The sequence below is a fragment of the Myripristis murdjan genome, chromosome 16 (assembly GCF_902150065.1).
Source record: "Myripristis murdjan chromosome 16, fMyrMur1.1, whole genome shotgun sequence".
In the NCBI taxonomy this organism is placed as follows: Eukaryota; Metazoa; Chordata; class Actinopteri; order Holocentriformes; family Holocentridae; genus Myripristis; species Myripristis murdjan.
In genome coordinates, this window is record NC_043995.1 from 29,865 (window position 1) to 53,358 (window position 23,494).

Genomic DNA, 23,494 nt, shown 5'->3' on the forward strand with positions numbered 1-23,494 from the left:
CAGATGACCTGGCCTCCACAGTCACCGGACCTGAACCCAGTCGAGATGGTCTGGGGTGAGCTGGACCGCAGAGTGAAGGCAAAGGGACCAACAAGTGCTAAACACCTCTGGGAACTCCTTCAAGACTGTTGGAAAACCATTTCAGGTGACTGCCTCTTGAAGCTCATCGAGAGAATGCCAAGAGTGTGCAAAGCAGTAATCAGAGCAAAGGGTGGCTATTTTGAAGAAACTAGAATATAAAACATGTTTTCAGTTATTTCACCTTTTTTTGTTAAGTACATAACTCCACATGTGTTCATTCATAGTTTTGATTCCTTCAGTTAGAATCTACAATGTAAATAGTCATGAAAATAAAGAAAACGCATTGAATGAGAAGGTGTGTCCAAACTTTTGGCCTGTACTGTATAATATATAATAATCCATTGTTAGTATTCAGTATCTATGAATGATTCATGCTGGCCTTCTGTTTGTTTTCAGCATCTCATATTCACAAGTTGCAGGGCAGTCTAGTCACGTTCATGCACATTCGGCAATGGGATTACATACAAATGATCAACTTCAACCAAAACACATTTCTTCTGAACCATATTTGGCCAGATCGCACAAATATTACCAGTCTTCTCAACAACATGGATGAAACTACTCACTACCCCAACTTGCGGGTCTTTACACACTGGCCTTCTGTTTGTTTTCAGCATCTCAACTAAAATACAACAATTTTTCTCACACTCACAAGTTGCAGGGCTTTGATGTTCACAGCTGCTTTTAAAAACCACAAGGTCGCCAAGCAGGCAAAATGTGCCATCATTCAAGCGTGCTGCATTGTTAGATCTTTTTTTTTGCCTTTCATACCTTTCACTGTGGTACAGCACTCCATCAATCAAAAAACGTCTATATGACCAAAAGCAGTCACCAACAGTAAAGTGGTTACCCAAAGATCGACACAAGTTTTGTATAGCATGCCTATTTGTCACATTTGCTCTCACAGGGGGGTGCCCAAACCCTGTAACACTTTCATTCAGTACCTCGCATTTTTCAGTTCTTCGTTCATTAAAGTGCATTTTTTCGACAAAGGACTGAAACTTTGGACATCTTATCTGTTTGAACCTTTTTGGCAACTCTCTCCACAAGAGGAACTTAGAAGCAATTTGGGAGGGGACATATTGGGTTCCGTGAAAATACTTTAGCAGAGTGCCCAAATTAGATTCAAATACAAATGTCGACGTAGCCCATAATGGACCCCAATGTCTTACACTCTGGTGGACATGTGTTAGCAAATGTATGTTGAATGACATGTTGTGTTCGCCATAGAGTCTCTGGAATTGTATCACAAATTTCTTTAGAGACAGTTCAGACATGAATGTACAGCTAGACTTGACCTGATCTTGTAGTAGTGTATACATGCTAAAAACGAGTAAGAAAAAATGGTTCCAAAACCGGGCAGGGAGTATGCCTTTTAAAGCAGGCAGAGCATAAAAGAGGAGAAACGCTCGCCACTCCGAAGCTTTCCAAAATTTCCTCTCATTAAGCGATCTTGGGGTCCTTGTTACCTCAACAGGAGGTTTTATTTGTTTCAGTCGTCAATTCACTTCCTCTATTTGTCTGCCGGTATACCAGGGCCTCTCGTGGTTTTCAGTATCAAACCACAATGAAGCTATCTGACGAGTGACTCCCAAGCACACATTGTGTTGGTACTCTGGGACAAAACCATTTATCAACTGAAAATGCTCAAGCTTCATTAAAGGAGATGGCCCTTTGACTCCATACACTGGGGTTTTCTCTGTACCAACCATTGCATGCCTGTAATGATCTTTTTCATTTCTAAGTTTAGGTTCTGGTACGGATAGTTTTTACCGCCTTCATGGTAACAAAAGTCACAACCATAGCGACCATTGAACTGCCTTGTGTTACGTAGCATCGGACGAGCAACCGAGTCACAGCTCGAGATTAGAACAAACACTTTTGAGATGCGATTGTTTCCCTGAACATCTTGCCATTCAACACCTTTCTTCTCCAACAGTGAGGCCTCTTTAACAAAGGGTGTTAGTAATGTAAATACAGATGGTTTACCTGGCCCAAACCACAACGCTGACACCAAAACATGTTATTTCCTCACTTCTGGTTTTAGCTCTATTATCTGACACTGGATGGGCCAAATGCTACATTTGGAACTCTTGAAGACTGGTGCACCATCACAGTTCCAAATAAGAGACAAATCATCCTTTCTGAGAACTCCAGTGTCACATAGTTTTTGATATTCTTGACCAGACTCTGTGTCAGAAAAAACCCCAGTGGTTGTAGTTTTCTCATTAAGAGTTACATCATGTACTTCTAACAGTTGCTTTATCTGTCCATAAAGTGGCAAAACAATTAAGTAAATGCCCTTCTTTAAATTTGCTTCAGCGTCAAAAACTGTGTTGCATGAGTTACACTGAGAAGGGCAGTCTGCTCTAATGCCAAAGTATGTCAGACAGTTTTCACAATAGAAGTGAACATCAAAATCAGAGTAACTACCAAATTCTTTGTTGAAGAGGTAATGTGATGCCAGGATAAGACCTGGGAACATTATGTTAAACATTTCCAATAAGTGACTTACTGCTTCGCTGGTTAAATTATGCCGTAACACATAAGACATCAGCATCAATACAGTCTCTTTTTTTGTAAAACTTGCCCCAGGAAACAACAGATCATCTGTTGGTTTGTCTTCTGAAGACACAGGCATGCTGTCCGCATCAGCTTCAACTTGAATCAAATCTTCCTCGGCTCCTTGACTTCCAGCAATCACACCATCATCAGACAGGTTCTCTCCAGGATCTGATGGATCGTCCTCATTCTGCATGTTGACAAAGAAAAAAAAAGATTTAGTTTTATTCTTTATTTAATAACTCTATTTCTGAAAAAGGCTGTATAGCCAAGAGATGTTTATTCACATGAGATACCTCTCCACTCAGCTATTTTATTCAAGTAAGGCTATGCTAACTCAGTGGCCTAGTGGTAGAGTGTCCGCCCTGAGACTGGGAGGTTGGGGGTTTAATCCCTGGCCGGGTCATACCAAAGACTCTAAAAATGCTACCCATTGCCTCCCTGCTTGGCACTCGGTATTTGGGGTTGGAATTGGGGGGTTAGATCACCAAATGATTCCCGGGCGCGGCACCGCTGCTGCCCACCGCTCCCTCAGGGGATGGGTCAAATGCGGAGAACAAATTTTGCGTCCTTTGGGATGTGACCATCAGATGGACTTCAACCTTTTTAAGATTACATAATAGAACATTTTGGCTCTACTACTGAATGACTGCGTTGAAATGTAAGCCAACTGATGTGATTAAGATTGTGAAATCCACATTTTTAATCCTGTGGCCTTCTAATGGCTTTCCTATGTCTCCATACCATATATGTTTGTTCAGAAATTGTGTTATATTCTGCTTTGTTAAAAGGCATTTTCATCTGAACTGTGTCTGTCACTGTCTGATTTCTCTATGCATAGGGAGGGAAACTGAAAACTGCACGCCTAGCGGTTTCGTTCCTGCTGTCAGACACATTTCGGATAAAAATGCATTTTATTACATTACGTAGTAATTAGTACATTACATTGATTTGAGCGTTTATCCAGACATAAGTCTGGGAAAACCCGTAATCTAACACAAGAACATGAGTAGCTGTGCCAGGCTAGGAAATTTTCTCCAACAGATATTAGGTCTCACAGACAGTCTCACAGACAGTAAGACAGTCTCACAAGCAACAATGATGACACTAACACTAACACACTAACACTATTACACACTACCAAGGCTATTGAAGCCAAATATAAGTACATACCACTGAAGGCCCAGTCATGCTTTCTTCATCTGAATCTCCCTGCGTCAAGTCTCTACTGGCTCCTTCGTTTTCACCGCCCGTGCCCTCAAGATTCTCCTCATCAGCCTGGCTCTCCTCAAAACGAGATGCCTCTTCCTCACTCTGAGGGTTAAAACAGAAAACAATATGATTTACCGGTAGTTTTGTTCCATTTCATTTCTAAGCTCTCGAGTTAGTCTCAATAAGGTTATCTTTCTATGTTACCGGCTTACTTTACATGAGATATTGTTATAAACCGAGTCGAACCTGCCCGTCCAAAAGAATCTGATAAATCATGCATGTAATAAATAGGGATGGGCACCTAATAGAAGGGATGGTACCGAAAGTACAGATTCAAATAGATACTACCTAGTATTGATTCACTTATGATAGAAAAGGTGCCTTATTTATGTACCTACGATGACTGAGAGTGCATGAAAACGAGTAAGTATGAACGGAGTTGGGGTCCTTTTTATTATCCAAACAGATAATAAAAGTGTATGATTACAGGTAATACAAGTATCATGAGTGAAATTTGAACGTGGCTGACAATACTATTATACTACTGAAGCAAAATCTAAGTACATACCATTGAAGGCCCAGGCATGCTGTCTTCATCAGAATCTCCTTGCATCAAGTCTCTACTAGGTCCTGTGTTTTCACCGCTCATGCCCTCTTCAGGATCAGATGCATTTTCCTTTGCCTGCAGATAAACATACAAAAATATCACATTTTATATTCCATTTCAACACCAGCTGTTCTAGTCTATGCAGGATTATCTTTTTGCGTAGTAGTTGACAATATGTTTTTTTTAAGTATTTTTTTTGGCTTTTTGCCTTTATTTGATAGTAGACAGTGGACAAGAAAGGGGGAGGCAGAGAGAGAGGGAATGACATGCAGGAAAGGGCTGTCCGACGCGGGATTCGAACCGGGGCGACCTGCAGTGAGGACTGCAGCCTCTACATGGGGCGGCTACTCTGCTCACGGCACCACTTGCTGACCTGACAATATGTTTTTGTCATGGTATCTATTTTTAACTTGGAACAACGTGGAGAACACAAAGTTAACCTACCCTTTTGGAAACTGTATTCTATTTACCAAAATCATTGCACAGCTTTAATCCCCCACATTGCATAGCTCACAGTTATGTTTTCTTAACAAAAATATTATAAGGCAGGTGTAAGAAATAGAGCCAGATATAACCCTATATGACATAGAAGACATAGAGCTGATGTGATTTGGATACTAATGAGCTCTGTTCAACCAGCTGGGCAGCTGTAGGAACATAGGCTAAGCGCATAACTGCAGTCCCGTTCACTACTTCCTGGACGAGGCGTACACATTGGTTTCCTGTGAAATACTATTGGATGAAGTGATTAATCAGATGTGGTACAAAACCCTGAAATAAATCACTTCATCCAATAGTAACCAAAGTGAGCTTCCTCCTTGAAGTACTGGAGCTGGACTACAGTTATGCCGTAGTCTAATTAGTCTAACCATACAGCTGGTTAAAACTCATTCCTTAGATCAAATGTTCTTTGGAGGAGCTGGTCACCTCCAAGTCGGAGGTGCACGACTGAAGTATGTAAGCACTAACAAGATACACTGTGAAGGTGTCTGAATTGTAACAGATTGACAACATACCTTTGAAGATCCAGGCATTGCAACCCTGGAACCCTTGCCCAGGTTTTCTTGGGAATGCGCCAAGTCCTCCTCTCTCTTTCTCTACAGGTTTACCAGTGAAAAGAAAATGAGTTAAAGAAGGTCACTTAATTACAAGGGCATATGAATGGCAAATACAGAATCCTACCTTGCTATACTAGCTTGAAGCTACCTTACTTAATTCAGTTAGCTGGGAAATTTATCATTTTCATTTATTGACAAGACACTTGCCAACTGGTACTACTTTCGAATAGAAAGTTCTGGAATAAAATATATTAGGGCCATGGGTGCAAAAATGCAAACCCATCACCTGTGAAAAAGGTGACAAAGAGCCCTTACACACGGATCAAATTAATTTGGATTTAAAAAGTTTATTTTCACCAAAAGGTGACAAATTTGCACCCCTGCATATTCAATGGAGACCAATATGTCCTTTTCAGCCAAAGTCCTAGCCATTTTAGTCACATAGTATGAAATGAATTGATAAAATGGTGTTCTTTGCAGTACTTAGAGAAATGCACAAATTCTTGTATTTACATCAGCAATCACACCATTTGATGAGTAGATGACATACAGCTGATTGTGTATTCATTTGTGTGTCTGGATTGGCTAGGTGTTTGTATGTTATAGGTTACCGATACTGATGTGAGATGTGTTGAGGTAACATTAGTAAGAATCCCCGGTTTGTTTGTCTACTACAGTGACATATTCTCAACCATTTCAGGCCGTGAACCCCCAAAATCATATTTGAACTTGGGATCCCCCCAATTTGTTTTACTATTTTCCACAGATAAATATTGTGAAAATAGCAGATCTACAGGCTCACAACGCCTCGTGTTGCATGGCATTGTGAGCCTGCAGATCAGCTATTTTCAATTTTTGCCATCATTATAATATTATTAAAATCATTATTATTATTATTATTGTTATTATTACTACTACTACTACAATTTGGCCAATGTTTTTAGCAGTTTGTTGATTGCTTAATCACTTTTGAAGCAGTATTTTTCTTTGAGGGTCTTACAAGTCCCTAATTTCCCTGCTAGAAAAACCAGCATAGACCAGCAAGGCTGGTCACCAGCAAAACCAGCATGGGGTATGCTGGTTATACCAGCAAAACCAGCATATGTTGTGTTTTGGTGCTGGTGACCAGCATCCCATGCTGGTTATGCTGGTCACCAGCATTCCATGCTGGTTATGCTGGTCCAGCATCCCATGCTGGTGACCAGCATAACCAGCATGGGATGCTGGTGACCAGCATAACCAGCATGGGATGCTAGCCCAGCATAACCAGCATGGAATGCTGGTCACCAGCACCAAAACACAACATATGCTGGTTTTGCTGGTGACCAGCATCCTGTGCTGGTTATGCTGGTCCAGCATCCCATGCTGGCGACCAGCATAACCAGCACAGGATGCTGGTCACCAGCACCAAAACACAACATATGCTGGTTTTGCTGGTGACCAGCATCCTGTGCTGGTTATGCTGGTCCAGCATCCCATGCTGGTGACCAGCATAACCAGCATGGGATGCCGGCCCAGCAAACAGGCCTGCAGTGGCCCTTTACAAGCCCACTTAGGGCAGCCTTAAGGGCCCCCAGTGGGCTGCCCGCGCAGGTCCCCTGAGAATTTGCTCATTGGCAAAATGTTGGCCCCTCAGTGCTGGTCCCACATGGGCAGCCCTCATTAACCCCTAAGGAAGCCTGCACTGGCCCACTTAGGGCTGGCTAGAGGGCGCCCTCGCTAGGCCCACACTGATTTTGCAGTTAAATCCCCCTAATAATCTAAAACAATAAATCAGTTCCACACATAAATGTATTTCAGCTAGTAGTGTAGTTTCTTTTGGGAGTTCCATACATCTGAAATGGATGTGGTCATTGATGTATGCATTGTCAAAAATGTACAATAGTCAAAAGGATTCCAATCAATTCATTTATTAAATACAAACACATTACACTGAATGAAAAATGCTCTACTCTGCACATTGCAGCCTTATTCATTTAAGACAGGGTTGTCAAACTGGTGCCATGGAGGGCCAAGAGGCTGCAGGTTTTCATTCCAACCGAAACCTCCACCAGGTGATTTCACTGATTGGTTCCTCCTTTCTGATACAAGGTGAGGTAATCAGTGAAATCACCTGGTGATCTATTGATATCTATTGTTCGTGACCCCCTAGCTCTTCCTACTAAACATGGTCAACGGAACATGAGAGGAACTGCAGTCAAAATTCAAATATGAATGATTCAAATTCAGTTACTAGTGACACATTTTTCAGCCCATACTTCAAACAAAGAAAAAGCAAAAACTGCAAAAACTCTGACCTCTGATGCTGAAAATATATTCTTGTGTGCTGCTAACATGTCCATACTTCAATTGAGGTGATGTATTGATTGGCAAAGCTCACTCTTCCCCCAAAGTCTCTTGCTAGCGCTCCATTCGTCCACCCGCTGTCTCTTGAATTCCGTAGCCACACCTTAATCTCATCCTCAACTTCAGAATCCTGAGGACTTGGCTGGAGGGAGCATTTTCTTACAGCCTCTGAAACATAAAAGTAAAGGGGCCTATATAAAATAATGTGTGTAGTGAGCAGTATCTATATGCTATTTCTAATACCAGTGTTACCAAACAGTCATTTATTTTTGGCGGGCCGCCACAATATCAACACTGTCCTCCACATATTAATTTTCTATTTCCAGAGTTGCGCACCATGTTCAATCACTTAGACAGCGTAGCAGTGAATATCATGTTAAATATGCTGACAGAGTGGATGTATTCCTTCTTTGTGTGTGTGTGCTTGAGTGAGAGAGAGATATACCTTAATCTCTCTACTCTGTGTCACAAACCAGGAAGTCAAGATCAACTCCTCTTCTGTCTGTACTTCTTGGTTTTCTGTCTCTGTTCTGGAAGAGAGTGTAGGGTGGGAACAAAGAGGGAGAGAAACAGAGGGATGGAGTGAGAGAGAAGGAGAGTAGAGAAAGAAGGCCAAGACGTGGGTAATTTTCCTTGTGAAAGACAATAAAAGCACATTACAGTATCTGTTTATTCTAGAATTCACATTGTTTGTTTGAAGATAACATTTGACATTATGAGCATATTTGGGTGTGTCATTTGTTGTCATTTGTTGTACAGGGCTCCAGACTGCGACCAAATGGTCGCTTTTTGCAGCGACCCTTGAGACAGCGCAAGCATATTTGGCAACCACTTGCACGTGTGCAACTTGTAAATTTGCCGACATTTTTTTTATGTCTAAAAATGTCCAGGAACTAGCGGTTATGAAAGGAAGGAGTTTTAGGGAGGTGTCGTTCGGACCTGATCACATCTGGATCAGCTGTCAGTCAGTTCAATAGCTGTTTGTGTCTGAGCACATCAGTGCTGTAATATTAGGCTCACAGCCATCTGAGTTTCTCTCTCTGTACTGTTACCTGATCAACAAACATCTGCACTGAATAAAAACCTGCATGCAGTATTTAAACTGTGCACTGTGTCAGGCAGAGGCACACAAATAAGTTTTACTGAAAAGAAACGTTCATATTTTTGATTATTAGTATTGTCTGTTTTCACTGATGTCCTGATTTTAAAGTCACGGTTTAATAACCCATAATTTTATAAAAGTGTCTTTTGTTCATCACACTTTATTGAGGCTAAATGCTTCAGGAAATTTTTTCTTTTATCACTTTTATCAGCGCTCAATGGTCAGCCTGACAAGTGTTTTTTTTCCCCCTAGCAAACAGACTCATCTACTCTCTCTGACTTAAGTCCATAAAAATAATCCAAATCCATAACAGTTCACATGGGAAGTAGCTACTGATGAAAAGAAAACTATTTCTGATTAATGCAGTCATTTAAAAACTGACTGGTAGTTCTGGAAAAAAAAAAACAGCTGCTTGGTAATATTATCTCTGCTAATACTGACCACCATGCTGCCCATTACAAGTCACTTACACGCATCAGACACCGGCCTCCAAGTATCACTTCATTTTTAGCCAGAAAAAAAGCTGTGTACGTTAAGCCTTGACTTCTAATAGTCTATTTTAACGTACAGTAGCCTTTAACGTACAGTAGCCTACTTGGTACACAATACATTTCTCTCGCTGAGTTTCTCCACTGTGCTTGCCTCCTCACTCTTACACGTACTGAACTCCGTTTTACACTGTGGACCCTCCACGACTAGCATGAGTAAACCGTGAAGTGCCGTGAGGATGCGCAAACCGGCGCAAACAAAGTGGACTTGAGTAAGTAGAGGGTGTAAGGCCATGTTTAACAAATGCCCCCTCTGTCTCCTATCCGCAAAAACATAGTACATACGGAGAGAGTGTGACGTTAGCTGAAAAAGGCAGACCCACACCGAGGAGTGTAGGTGGTGTGACCCACGCAGCTGACAAATTATTCCCGGACCCTCAGCCTTCCTCACGCACACACTCAGACAGGTGAACTCTCTCCCCCTCAACATGGATTATTAAAATTATAGTAAAAGAAAAACGTCGGCAAATTCCACGCACAACGACGCGCGTGCTTTGCTAGAGAAGCTGTGAAAATATTGGCGCTGTCTCAAAAACGGCAAAATGCCACGATCTGGTCTCAGTTTGGAGCCCCGACTGTTGTCAGAAAATTAAATACTCTCGCAGGCCACTGTGGTAATCGGACATGAGGAATATGAGAAACAGGATGATAGGGACCACTAGCCCAACCTTATATTTATTTTTCGCTGAGTGAAGTTTAAGCTAAGCCAACCGTCAACGTCAAGGTTTGCTAGCTGACAAAGATAGCTAACATTCGTCAACGTTCGAAAAAATGGCTAATGGTCTGAATTAACTAAAACCATACTCAAATACAATCCCAGGTGAACACACACTATGACAATATTTGCTGTAACATTAAACTTTAAGATGAAACATTACAATTAAAACTTACCTCGGGAAAACACCACCTTCAGCCAGAAGAAGTAACGGTCGCGCTCTGTTCCGGTGGGGCATGTGAAGAGGCTCAAGTGCGTAGTGATATATGGCACCTCTTCAGCAGAAAATAGTTCCAAGCACGGACGTAATTTGGGGAGGGGGCAGGGAGGACATGTCCCCTCCACTTTTTCAAAAGGCAGTTTTGGTCCCCTGCAGTTTTTACTGTCCAAAAACAATGTTACGCTATATTAAATGGAGACCGGTCAAGCACTGGGACCCAGCGGAAAACGGCCGCTCAAGCTGAAGCCTGTTTCCCTTGAGACCGCCCACAAGCTCTTCGATTGGCTCTGCCGTTTCTTGCTAATGTGTGATTGGCCGTTCCCGCTGCCACTCACTGGTTGTAAACAGCGCCTGGACTTGCTCTCCGGTGAAAAAAGGGGAAAAAAGCGATGCGCATCACCGGTGTTTAGCTCGTTAGCCAGGAGTCCGTCTTCATCTGCCACTGTAAGTCCAATGATCGACGACACTATGTGTTTGGAAGCTTTGGCTAAATTGATTATGTTAAATGTTAATAGTTAACTATTCTTTGGTCTTTGAGTCAAACTGACCCGTGTTCACTTTTCTTTTATATTTAAAATTATATTTTCTTCCATATAACTGCCTGAAAATGGCAGATGGTTCTCTGTTACACTCACTTCAAATAAAATTGATGATCACTACTTGCATTGAATTATGGATATATATATATATATATATATATATATATATATATATATATATATAATTTATTTATATATATATTTTTTTTTTTCAGTTTCTCCCCTCCTGTGATATTCCCTGGTCAATTTGATCTGCCCATCACTGGGTGGTGCTGGGTGGTGGTCCAAACACTTGAAATGATTTCATTTCATTTTCACATATACCAGTCTGCGATAATCCATCCATTTATATGCCTGAGTTTAACTATTGTCAAAATAATTCAGAATTTCTGCTTTTTTTTTTTTTTTTTTTTTTACTAAAAAATGAGGTATAATTTTATGTAAATGAGGTCTATTGACCAAAAAAATGGTAAACTGTTCATTTTGAACCCTGCTAAACCTTTTAAAACATCTATTATCTATTATATTATCTATTAAAAATTATAGGCTTTTCTTGTTAAAAACAAAAAATAATATTTGTTGATGAGTTTTTAAGTGATCATGTGTAGACACAATCCAATTCAAATAATGGATTTTTTATGCATTCTGTGCAGAGGCTATAAATGCAGTCTCTCTCTGAATTTCAAATTACATTTAAAAAAGGGCTGCCTGCACAAAACCAGCATGGGCCCAAAGGTACAAAACTTGCTCTGGACCCAAATGGGCTGGCCCACACTGGGCCAACATGGGCTTTCTGTGGGCAATCCACTATTATGGGCTGCTTACGGAGAGCCCGTGGTGAGCTCAGAGCTCTGGGCCTTGCCTGGGCAAGCCAGCACTGGGCCGGTGTAGGTTTGGTCTGGGCTGGCCCTAGCCCACAGTGCCCACAAAAAGCCTGCGTGGGCCCCACTGGGGCATGTTTGCTGGGGGATGCTGGTCACCAGCATGGGATGCTGGTCCAACAACATGCCATGCTGGTCCAACAACATCCCATGCTGGTCCAACAACATCCCATGCTGGTCCACCAGCATCCACCAGCATTTCCATGCTGGTCCACCAGCTACACCAGCATCAGACCAGCACTAACCAGCATTAACCAGCATAGACCAGCAAAGAATCCATGCTGGTCTATGCTGGTTTTTTTTAGCAGGGTTATCAGTTCACTGTCATCTGGGGACCCACCCATAATTCTGTGGCGACCACCCTGGGAGTCCAGACCCACAGGTTGAGAACCACAGTACGTCCTTTTCAATGTTGGTTTTCTCCGGAAAATAAACTTAGCTCACAAAATGTGGCACAGGTCGCTGGCACTAGCTGGCTAGTAATAACAGACAAAAACGACTGGGTTTTGTAATGAAAATAATGTTTGATCGTTGACACCGATTTTATAGGATACCACACTTTGGCATAAGACCAGGCCGGCGCTTTCGGACGGTGTGTGTGTGTGTGTGTGTGTGTGTGTGAGAGAGAGAGAGAGAGAGAGAGAGAGAGAGAGAGAGAGAGAGAGAGAGGAAACACACACTCTGATCTATCGGTCATGTCACCTGAGTATTATCTACGTAACTTACCTGTCTTTTCCATCTGTACTTGGTTCTCCTTGGAATCTCGTCTGATTCGCTCTCCAAATACTTCTGATAACCTCCACGTTTTTGAGCCATAATAAACTGCTCTAGTAGGCTAGGCTGATACATCTACGGCTAGGCGAGATCTGCGTGCCTGGTCTTGTGCACTGCGCATGCGCGCAGGGCGTGCCGCGTCCCCACGCATCCCAGAGTCCTTTGCTACGAAGACGGTTATCTTCTAGCAAACGCGCCAACTAACGTTAGCTAGTTCAAACGTGAGCAGTCATGGAGTATGCGCTGTTTTATTTCAAAGTCGACAAGACTGTGGAGGTCGGACCAGTAAAATCCATCAAGGATGAGGATATGAGTAGTGGTGGGCAGGTGAAGCCTCATGAAGCACTGAGGCTTTCCTAACAATTGTGCCGAAAAAGATTCAAAGCTTCAAGGCTTCAGTGACGGTGACATCTGGTGGACAACTGAAGCCATAGCAACCTCTCAAGAGCACGACTGAAGCACTGACACTGTTTCAATCCCGTGTCAGCAATTAAAGTTCAGAAAAAAACTGCGTGGTCATTCAAGTGTTTTGTTCATTCATACCAAATAATGATTACATCGTCATTATACATAAGTGCAACTAACATCTTTATTAAAAGGAAAAAAAATATGCAGACACTCTCACCCTTATTCTAAAACACATTCCAGATTAACCCAAAGAATAAATCTAAATGATATGAAGGGTTAAATGTTGGTTAAGGATTTATTTAAAGCTTTAAGCTTTATTTAAAAACTGTACATAACAGGATCAGAGATCCTTCCTACTTTGCAAATGATCATGGTGTTTGAACTCAGAAACATTGTTGTTTTTTTTAACTGTTTTATTCCAGTGTTTTTAAGGAATACCTTTAAAAATAATGGTTTGTCATTTGGGGACTTGTATGGTCGATTTGGAATGATTATTCACAGAAGCACACAAGTTATTTGTCTTCACAGATTTTTATTTAGAAATAAGAGTTTTTCCACTGTGGCAGGCTTCAGTCTGCTCCTCTTCTGGCTCACCAGCTCCCCAGCTTTGGAAAAAATCCTTTCGCAGGGAACAGATGATGCTGGGATGCACAGATATTTGCACGCAAGTTTCCACAGCGTAGGATATAAGGTCCTGCGTGCCACCCAGTATTTCAGGGGATCTTCTGCTCTTGCCAGAATTTGTTCTTTCAAATACCTATGACACAAGAAGACAAGAATGACTAAGACATTGAATGACTGAATAAAACAACTGATGTTTCAGCAGTAATCAACATGCATATCTCTGGATCTCCACTGTAGCGCTGGCAGATGCACTGCTGGTGCGTTGCTGAGACTCTACATAGTTGTCCAGTAAAGCCCACAAGTTGTACTGGTCTTCACCAGCACTGGCAGATGTTGTTGCAGTCTCCACTGGCACATCTTCTGCTGACCCATCAATAAGACTGGCACACTCTCGTGTCAGCCTTTCAACAGCAGCCTGAGCATTGCTTGGATTTGTAAAGCCAGCCTGTTTGAACCGTGGATCCAAGATGGTGGCCACACACAGGGAGTTCACCTTTTCCAAGCCACTGAATTTTTCACTCAGATTATTTCTCAGGTGGTTAGCAAGAGTGGCACCAACACAAGGAGCCATTTGGGCACATTCAGCAGAAATTACATGTCTCAGCATTTTGGCAATAGGAATCGCCTTTGACCCTGACACTCTCCTTTCCTCAGACAGCTCAACAGTTGCCTGGTAGAATGGCCTTAAAACTGTCAGGCACTGGTTAATTGCTGCATAGTCATCAGCAGTGAAAGGCACTATGTCAGTGCTAAGGGATGCTAGGGCTGCCCCTAATGGTTCTCTCTGCTCATAAAGCCTATGAAGCATGGCATAAGTGCTGTTCCATCTTGTTTCCACCTCTTGGACAAGCTTTTTTTGTGGCATGCCCATATTTACCTGAATAGAGCACAACTTTTCTTTCGCTTTTGAACTGGACTTGAAGTGTCCCACTATTTTGCGGGCCCTACTGCGCATGTTTTCCAGCTCAGAAGTCTGACAGAGTGATTTTTTAACAATCAGATTCAGCATGTGGGCAAAGCAATAAATATGTCTAACATTCAACTGACTAACACTTGCCACAATATTGTGAGCCCCATCAGTAACCATCCCACAGACCTTTTCAGTGATTCCCCACTCAGTCATCAAATTTGCAATAGCATCTGCAATATTAGCTGCTGTGTGGGTCAGAGGAAAATACTGCACACCTAAAAGCACAGTAGCCAGATCTAGGCTGTCTGACACATAATGGCAAGTGACACCAAGGTATGCATCCATGTTGACTGATGTCCACATGTCAGCAGTCAAACTCACAGCTGAAGCCTGCTTAATTTCTGCCAAGGCCTTCTCTTTGGTTACGGTGTACCTTGCTTCCACCATTGCCTTTACAGTTTTGCGGCTTGGAATGGAGTAGGATGGGTCCAGGATTTGAATTAAATTTCTGAACCCTTCATCCTCAACGATAGAAAAAGGCTGACTATCTTTAACTATCATGTCCACCAAGGCCTCATCCAGCTTCTGTTTTCTGGACACTGTGTGGGAGAAAGGTTGCTATATGAACATGATACACAACATCTACAGTAAACAGACACACACAAACAGTATATTAGCTTACTGTCAGGATTTCTAGTGTTGACAGGGTCACTGGTTTGCTGGGCATGACTGTCATCATGCCTGGCACGCAAGTGTCTCAGCATAGATGAGGTGTTGTTGCTATAAGACAACTCTTGTGTGCAGAGCAAACACCGCACCTACAAGCAGGGGCGGACTGGGACAAAAAATCGGCCCGGGCATTTTGGACCAGACCGGCCCACCACATTCGATAACGCACACCTTTCCGGTCTTTTTGCTCTCTTAAATGTGTATACCAACTGTGCAACTCTTTAAAACCATAATGCCATGCAATTAGTTAGCTGTCATCAGCAGTGTTGGGCACGTTACTTTGAAAAAGTAATTAATTATAGTTACTAGTTACTTCTACTAAAAAGTAATTAATTACCAGGAAAAGTAACTATTACGTTACTTTTTAAAAAATTGTTCAAATATGTCAAATTACTTGGCTGCCCCAATCATACTGGACTATAGTACTATAGTGGAACAATAAAATACAATAGATGAATAGGAATTGAACTTTTTTATTCTATTGAACAGGCCACAACTGGCCAACACCTTTTGGGCATCTATTTCAGATCAGTAAGTGCAGGTGCCTGTCAACATGAATGGAGAATGAGCCCAAACTGCACATAGGAAGGTCATGGCGACAAACAAAGTATACCACACAAATCCTTTAAATCTGAATCTGATTCGATTGGTATATATATCTCCCCATAAAGTTAGAACAAGGCATTAAAAAAGGCAAAAAAAAAAAAAAAAAAAAAAAAAAAAAAACCAAAACAAAACAAGGCAAAATAATAATAACAATAATAATAATAATGATAATAATAATAATAATAATAATAATTTAGCACCTGGGTTACAAATTCACAAAAAGAGTACAGAAATGAAAATTACAGAAACCCTAAATGCCACTGTGTGTGTCATCTAGCCAGTGACAGGCAGAATGATAAGAATCACTTCACTGTCATGGTTAACAACAAAGTGAGGTAATAAAGTAAAATCCGACTTTTGTCCGGGTGGGGAATTGAACCGAAGATCTCCTGCATGGCAGACGGGGGCACTATCCGCTCTACCATCGGGAATTGTGTTCCTCTGGTATTGTTTGGGCTTGTTCTTCATTCATGTTGATAAATTACGAAAAGGCGAAAAAGTCCGATCGGTTTGAAAATTGACAGCCGCTTTTTTTCTCGCAGTTTCTCTGCGCCACTTTTGCGTTTTCTCTCCATCTCAGTAGATCCTATGAGATAACGTTCGACTCGCGTTGCACTGCACACCGGCTCACCGAGCCACAGGCTCGTGATATGATTGGGCCAGCCCCGTGTCGGTGAAGAAAAATAACCAATGGGCTGCAGAGCAGCGTGTCTCAGGGGCCGGCCCGGTGCTGAGTAAACAAACTCTTGCAATGACTTTATTTACCGAAATCATTATGCAGGCGGGACCAAACTACGCAAAAGGGGTTGTTTAGCAATGTGATTGGGCCAGCCCAGTGTCAATCGGGCCGCTGATCTACTGATCTTACGGTCAGCTATTTCAATAATAATTAAAAAAAAAAAAAAAACTGAATGGGACTGTCGGCCCACTTAGCACATCGGCCCACCGGGCAAATGCCCGGTGTGCCCGATGGCCAGTCCACCCCTGCCTACAAGTAATTGTAATTTTGAGACCCATTTAAAAATGAAAAATACAATTCAATAATGGAAACATAAAATGTAGGCCATAAACTGCAATATACCTTATTTGGTGGTATGAGATCAAAATGATCCCAAACTTTTGAACGTCGTTTTCTACTCGCCATGAAAACTGCCAAAATACATCAAATTCTCTCCAAACACTCTCCAAATTTCTATCTCCTCACAACCCCATTTTGAAGAATAATGATCCATCTTATATAGCTGGCATGGCGCCAAACCATTCAAATCTGTCAAACCTGTCAAGCTGTCATTGGCTCAGAATGCATTGAAACACTATGAGTCACTGAAACGTACTGAAAGACTATGAGCCAATGAAAAGCTTCGAAACATTTTGAAGCAACGAAAGCGCGAAGTGATGCAGCGATGACGTTCGAAGCTTCAAACGTCATCGGTCACGTGCCACTAGTGTTTGATACAAGCTCCGACACAGCTGCTCGAATCACTTCGCTTCAGGAGGAGTGACACAAGCTCCGAAGCCTCGGTATCATTTGCCCATCACTAGATATGAGTAAAGTTGACACATCAGAAACTATAAAAGAATGCCCTGATCTGACGGATGATGAAGGGTGGATAAATGTTAAGTGGACCAGCAAGGGGAAAAAGAAGAAGAAGAAGGAAGAATATTTTCTTGCCAAGGTCTTGCTGTTCAGTGGTAAGTAACTGAATATCGAATATTATCTGACTTAACTTATCGTACTAGGGTGACGAAAAAGCTTTAGCTAGCTAAAACGCTTAGCTAGCTAAGTGTTTTTTTTTGTTGTTGTTTTTTTTGTTTTTTTTTAATACATTGTGTTCTCCCTGCTCTTCTCGAGAGTGGGGCAACGTCGAATTAAAGCTGCAAGCAGCGTTGGACGGGCCCTCGCACCTGTGCCCCGCGTCCCCCTTGTGCCCGTCGGGAACAGTTGTGGACACTCTGACTTTGAGGCCTTCTAAAACGGTTCAATTAATAATTTGAGTGAAATTCATGGACATTTCAGTATTTTTTTTTTTTTTTTTAATTTGTGATGCAAAGAGATTATTCAATGAAATGACATTTATTGCAATTGAGTCAGGGAGAACTTACAAACAAGGTGGCGCCACATTCAGTTCACTTCGAAGCAGCCTTTTGCCCCCTGGCCGCACGTGCAGGTCCAATTGTTTGTAACGTTACACAAGAAATCCGTCTATTGGGTCCTTCTTCTTTTTTGAAGCAAGTCTTAGTTCTATGGTGTTACTTTCCACGTCCAGCATCTCCATCAGCTCCACTGCCCTCTCTGCCCACACTGAGAGTGAATGCCTCCTGAGTCTCTTGGGCTGTGTTCAGACTGCAGGCGAATCTGATTCAAATCAGAGTCCTTCTCAAATCCGATTTTTAGGGCTGACTGTCCACACTGTTTTTAGCAAGTGTCCAAATCGGATCTGGCTCTGTTCAGACTGGGCCACATCATTGAAAGAGTCCGCTTGATGACTGGTTAGTCGGATCTGCATGCTGCATTTGGATTTAATAACTCTTTTCTTCCATCCAGATGACTACAGTGACCTTTGTAAAAAGAGGGAAGACTGGTGCCAAAGCGGCGCAGATATATGGGCAACCCGTAAAAGAAAAATAACCCCCCCCCCAACAAGTTGGCTGACCAGGAGGACAGACCAGCGGAAAAAAAGGTGATATACACTGTAAAAACTGCTGGGTTAAAAACAACTCAATTTGGGTTATTTTGGTAACCCAGTGCTGGGTCAAAAAGGGACCGACCCAGCACTGGGTTGTTATAACACAGCACAGTTGGGTTATTGGTCTGACCGAGCATGTTGGGTTATGTTTTCTACCCAAAAAATGGGTAGAAATGACTATATTGATGGGTTAAACTTACCAAAGAGTGGGTTGAAAAATACAACCCAAATTCTGGGTTATCGGTATTATTTAGGTTAAAATGACTTTTTTCACATTCACACACACAGTCATACCTAGGACCAACTTAGCTTTTCCAATTCACCTAACCTGCATGTCTTTGGACGGTGGGAGGAAACCGGAGTGCCCGGCGGAAACCCACGCAGACAAGGGGAGAACATGCAAACTCCACACACAAAGGATCTTGGGTGGGAATCGAACCCAGGACCTTCTCACTGTGAGGCCACAGTGCTAACCACTACACCACCGTGCCACCCTCATTTCACATTAACGATCCTCATACCAAACTTTCTTTTGGCAAACAATTGTACATTGCAAATTAAAAAAAAAAAAAAAAAGTTTTCAGTAACGTTCATGGACTAATTATTTTTTCCACTTTAAAATCATGAAAACTTGAACCATTGAGCCAGAGGTAGCTGAAATCTTTGTAGCTTGTTTAGCTCACATAATAAACACTTTAACCATCAAACCTAGTAGTCTAGCCTAGGGGGCTGTGCATCCACAGCATAGACATACAAAATGTTTGTTTGTTTGGTAGATTTTTTTTTTTTTTTTTTTTTTTTTTAGCTCACTTTGACAGTTGTAGTTTCACTATCTAACCGTTTTCAGTTACATCCCGGACCCGGAGCAATGCTGCTGCGTGCTGCTTGGTCAAGTCGTGTCGTCCTCTGCTCAAAAAAGGCTGGCTGGCTGCAAGCATCTCCAACCCATTGCGTTGGGTCACCATTTTTAGATTTGAAACAGTGACCCTTTGGTCTATCATCTTCATCTACCTTCATCTACTATCTTCATCTACCCGGTTTATAATATTGGATTATGTGATTGATAAGGCACTTTCAAAATAATCCAATCCAAATGTCTTTCTATAGCAGCTGAAGGTGTTTAAACACCCCATGCATTTTTTGAAACACAGTTTCAAAAAATCCTAGAGGAAACCCTGCCACAGGTGATACTATAGCACCCAATTGAGAACTTTAAATAAACATGTTTCAGGCTCTTTTTGACCTACCGTCATGATATTTTTGCACGCATAGTACATTGCCTCCAGGGGAACAAATATGCATCATAGCAGAAACCACAACCACCCTCAATTCTGATTGGTCCACACGTTTTGCTCAATATCTGCAGACCTTTTTCTAGTTATTGTTGTTATGGTGTAGTCCATTAGGGAAGAGGATTCTGAGATGCAAGACCTCCCCGTGGAAGACATCTCCATGTCAGATGATGACCTGGAGCCTGACCTGAACTCTCACCCTACCTTCCGGACCTGGGGCACAGCGATGCTCGAAATAAGACAACTTAAAGAGGAGAACAAGAGGCTGCGGGAGGAGAACTTGATCATGAAGGGGGAATTACTGGATGCAGTGACCCGTAATATTTCGATTATACATTTTCCAGCTTTCCCAGCATGGTAGACTGGCTTGGTATAGGCAGAGTCATTTTATGCAAGTCAGCCCAATCAGCTAGGGGTGTCCCATGTCAGATTTTGAGTATCTACCGATCTGCCGACTCCCGATCTGATACTTCTGTATTTTTTCATATTGGATAATCCAATCAAAAGCGACCATTTGTATGTGTAAAGGAAGCATTGTGAGCAGTTTTCAAACTAAAGGTATCAGGCTAAAAGCACATAGAAGGTCATGCATCTTATTATGGTTTTCTTTTTTACATGGATTTTATTTTGTGCCACTGCCACTGACTGAAAAGGTTGGTGGCAACTGTGCCACCAGTGTAAAATGTTCGAGCTCTGGCAAGGATTTTCTATGTCGCCGTCTGAGCCGTTTAATGGCAGTCGTGCTTTTCCATAGCCAGTGAACCACAAGGGTGTGTTCAGGTTAGCCGCAAACGTTTGTTGTGCTCTATGGAAAATAGTTTGTAAATTTAATGTTCACTGTGTTGCTGAAGTTGAAAGCACCCCAGCTGTTTGTGAAAGAGGTTGGGATATCTGCCATCTTTTAGCGTTACATTGCTCTCTATTGTACTGGACCATCTCCCATTATGATACTCTCTGGTACAGGTGAAACTGAAGCCTCATCACTTTACCCTCCTGTATATTCATAGATTCTAGAGTAGGCCTACTCTAGAATCTATCAGTATACATACAGTCATGGTTTTGCACCCTTATCTCATAATTTACAATTTTCACTGTCTGAACAGAGCTCTCCGGGGTTGCGCGGCAGCTAAAGAAGGTTTTGCACGGAACTGCTTCCACAACAAATCACCCAAGGTATGGATTGTGAGGCAGCATGCTTCTACTGATTGTATTGATGGGAGAAATGATGGCAGGAAAAGTTACTATCAAACCACAAAAAAATTTAAGAAACAATAACAGGCTGGTTGGGCTGGTAGTCTGGCAGCCGAGGGGGTGAACCTTGTTTAGTCAGAGTTTTTTTTTCCTGCTGTTTCTTGTAGCTTTGGGGTCCTTCTTCAAAATCCTAAAGGGTGTCCGGTAGAGAGACCACCTAAGGGATCAAAACGACCCCATGCTGTCTGTCCTCTATAAACCCCGAAAATGCTAACCGGGCACTGTCCAAGATTATGAAGAGGGACCCCCAAGCTAAGATTTCCTAATGAGATGACTCACAATGTCGCGGTTTGCACCATCCTCCCAAATTGATTTGGAGAAATGGGTTACTGATGAAGTGTTCTGATTTCTCCAGCACTCCTATGCGGCCCGCCTCAAGGCCCACAACATCTGACATACCAGCACTGCAGGACACTCCCCCAAGACCACCATCTGAAGGACTAGAGTCTGAGATGACAGTAAGTATCACATGTACAGTATTCCCCTCATTAGGGTAACAATTTTAAATTGTCTTCATGGGAGCAATATGAATTTGAAAAGTGGTTTTGAATGTTGCATTGTTTGTACAAAGAGTGTAGCTGTTTACAATTAAAATAAATTGGTAAATATTAAAAATGTATGAGGCTGGAGTTTGGCCAAATTATTCAAATTGCATGAACTTTTATGTTTCACAAATAATATTAAAAAAAAAAAAAATTAGCTTTACATGTGCACTCTTTTAGAATGCACCATGCAGAAGATGGGTAATTGTTATACCTTTTGTAGACAGAGCTCTTCCTTCTTACAGACTGAATGTCCGTTCCTAAAAAGGGGCTCTGAAAGTGCAGCTGCCTCCACTGACCGAAAGGATTGCCTTTAGTGTTGTGTGTATAGGATTCCCCTTGGTAGGGAATCCTTGCATTAAACAGGTCTGCTTATCAAGTCATTAAGGGATGGTCCTATGACAGTATAAGTGGAGCGATTAATAGTTGCCCTTCCCTACCGGCGTCTAAGGTCATGACTGCACTGACACTGATGCTGACTCTTAGAGGTCTGTGACGACTGTGTTTGCAAGAATATGGACTCTGTTCTGTAAGGAGATACCTATTGCATATCTATCAGCATAGTACATTCTACAAAGAGTGCACATGTAAAGCTAGAATTATGCATTTTCATTATTTGTGAAACAAAAGTTCATGCAATTTGTGACGAATAATTCTGCCGACGCCAACCTAATACGTTTGTAATATTTTACTTTAAACTTTAAAATTGTCAATGTAATTAATAATTACAGACACTGCAGCTCAACACACATAACTGTACGCACCTATCCTTTAATGTTTTTAGAAGTACAGTACTAATCTAGAAGCACAAATTGGAGACCTGTTACTTCACACTCCTTCCCCACCTCTAATCCTCCGCCACCTCTAACCTTTCCGTCACCACTTGACATACAGTACATGTACATACTGCACGTGTGTAGAGTATCTAAATTTTATACATTTTTTACATTGTTTTGCAGGTCGATCTTGTTCCGGGCTCCGGGGTTCGAGTTCCCAAGTGCAAGTTAAGTGCCCTTAGGACAAGCACTCCTGCCACCTACATCGGGGACCTTGCCATCCTCGTTTTTGGAAAAGAAACTCTTTCAGAGTCGAGCTTGACCGGGAAGCAGTCTGGCGCCCACAAAGATGTGGCGTCAAAGCGACCACTGGATGAAAAGAAGCTTGAGGTCATAATTGGTGAGCTCTTCAGTTGTGATTTATAGCCCAGCTTGCTTCACATCAATTAGTTAATTGCTCTCTTGAAAGGATTTTTGGTTAATCTGGCTCAAATTTGTGTGTGTGTGTGTGTGTGTGTGTGTTTAACAGGGCATGTTAGGTCCAAATACCCAAACACCAGCGTCCAGGAGGTCAGAAGGGTAATCCGGAAGAAGATAAACAACATCAGCTACAACTCTAAGAAAAACTAAAGATAGAGCCATTTCGAAAAATGTTGCACTGGCTGGGCACTTTATTTTGATTTTTTGATATTTATTTTAAGTTTTATGCCCCCTGATCTGATGCCCGGGGATGTCTTACCCCCTCTGTCCTGATGAAGACCATGTAGGTATAAAAATAAAAACCTCCTCGTTCTTAACTGAGTGCCCGGGTCTCCCTATTTTTCTGTTTTATAGTGTTCAAGGTCAAAGTTGTTCAAAATTCAAGTTGTTCTAAATTTATTGTATTTTTGACACAGATTAATTAAATGGTAATTGTGTATGAAGGTTCAATGTCTGCATTTGAATATCTTAAAAGGTAAACAATCAGACTTGTGGACTAGTATTAAGATGTTAATTTGCTGTATATGAGTACTCTGCATTCAAG

General features: G+C 41.9%; 2 protein-coding genes and 1 long non-coding RNA gene across 3 annotated transcripts; 1 reads left to right on the forward strand and 2 right to left on the reverse strand.

Moving 5' to 3' along the window:
* Positions 1-1,580: 1,580 nt before the first annotated feature.
* LOC115373561 (uncharacterized) lies at positions 1,581-12,720 on the reverse strand. Its single transcript, XM_030072032.1, has 6 exons — positions 12,598-12,720; positions 5,479-5,559; positions 4,424-4,537; positions 3,817-3,957; positions 2,557-2,833; positions 1,581-1,696 (listed from the first exon to the last, which is right to left on the reverse strand). The coding sequence occupies exons 1-6, from the start codon at positions 12,718-12,720 to the stop codon at positions 1,581-1,583; spliced, it is 852 nt and encodes a 283-aa protein (XP_029927892.1).
* Positions 7,378-10,530, reverse strand: LOC115373307 (uncharacterized). The gene is made up of 3 exons (XR_003929523.1): positions 10,408-10,530; positions 8,312-8,396; positions 7,378-8,034 (listed from the first exon to the last, which is right to left on the reverse strand). It is a non-coding gene; the product is annotated as an uncharacterized LOC115373307 (long non-coding RNA).
* Positions 12,721-20,031: 7,311 nt separating the features above from the next.
* On the forward strand, positions 20,032-23,205 carry LOC115373562 (uncharacterized). The gene is made up of 5 exons (XM_030072033.1): positions 20,032-20,218; positions 21,005-21,074; positions 21,508-21,610; positions 22,654-22,870; positions 23,000-23,205. The coding sequence occupies exons 1-5, from the start codon at positions 20,032-20,034 to the stop codon at positions 23,098-23,100; spliced, it is 678 nt and encodes a 225-aa protein (XP_029927893.1). The 3' UTR covers positions 23,101-23,205.
* The last annotated feature ends 289 nt before the right edge of the window (positions 23,206-23,494 follow it).

Excerpts from the sequence above, each read along its gene's own strand:
- LOC115373562 (XM_030072033.1), top strand. The coding sequence starts at position 20,032 with ATGCAAGACCTCCCCGTGGAAGACATCTCCATGTCAGATGATGACCTG. Across the intron at positions 21,075-21,507 it reads TCCACAACAAATCACCCAAG|CACTCCTATGCGGCCCGCCT; the intron begins GTATGGATTGTG and ends TGATTTCTCCAG. Across the intron at positions 22,871-22,999 it reads GAAGCTTGAGGTCATAATTG|GGCATGTTAGGTCCAAATAC; the intron begins GTGAGCTCTTCA and ends TGTGTTTAACAG.
- LOC115373561 (XM_030072032.1), bottom strand. The coding sequence starts at position 12,720 with ATGTATCAGCCTAGCCTACTAGAGCAGTTTATTATGGCTCAAAAACGT. Across the intron at positions 5,560-12,597 it reads AGTACAGATGGAAAAGACAG|AGAAAGAGAGAGGAGGACTT; the intron begins GTAAGTTACGTA and ends GTAAACCTGTAG. Across the intron at positions 3,958-4,423 it reads GCATGCCTGGGCCTTCAATG|AGTGAGGAAGAGGCATCTCG; the intron begins GTATGTACTTAG and ends TTTAACCCTCAG.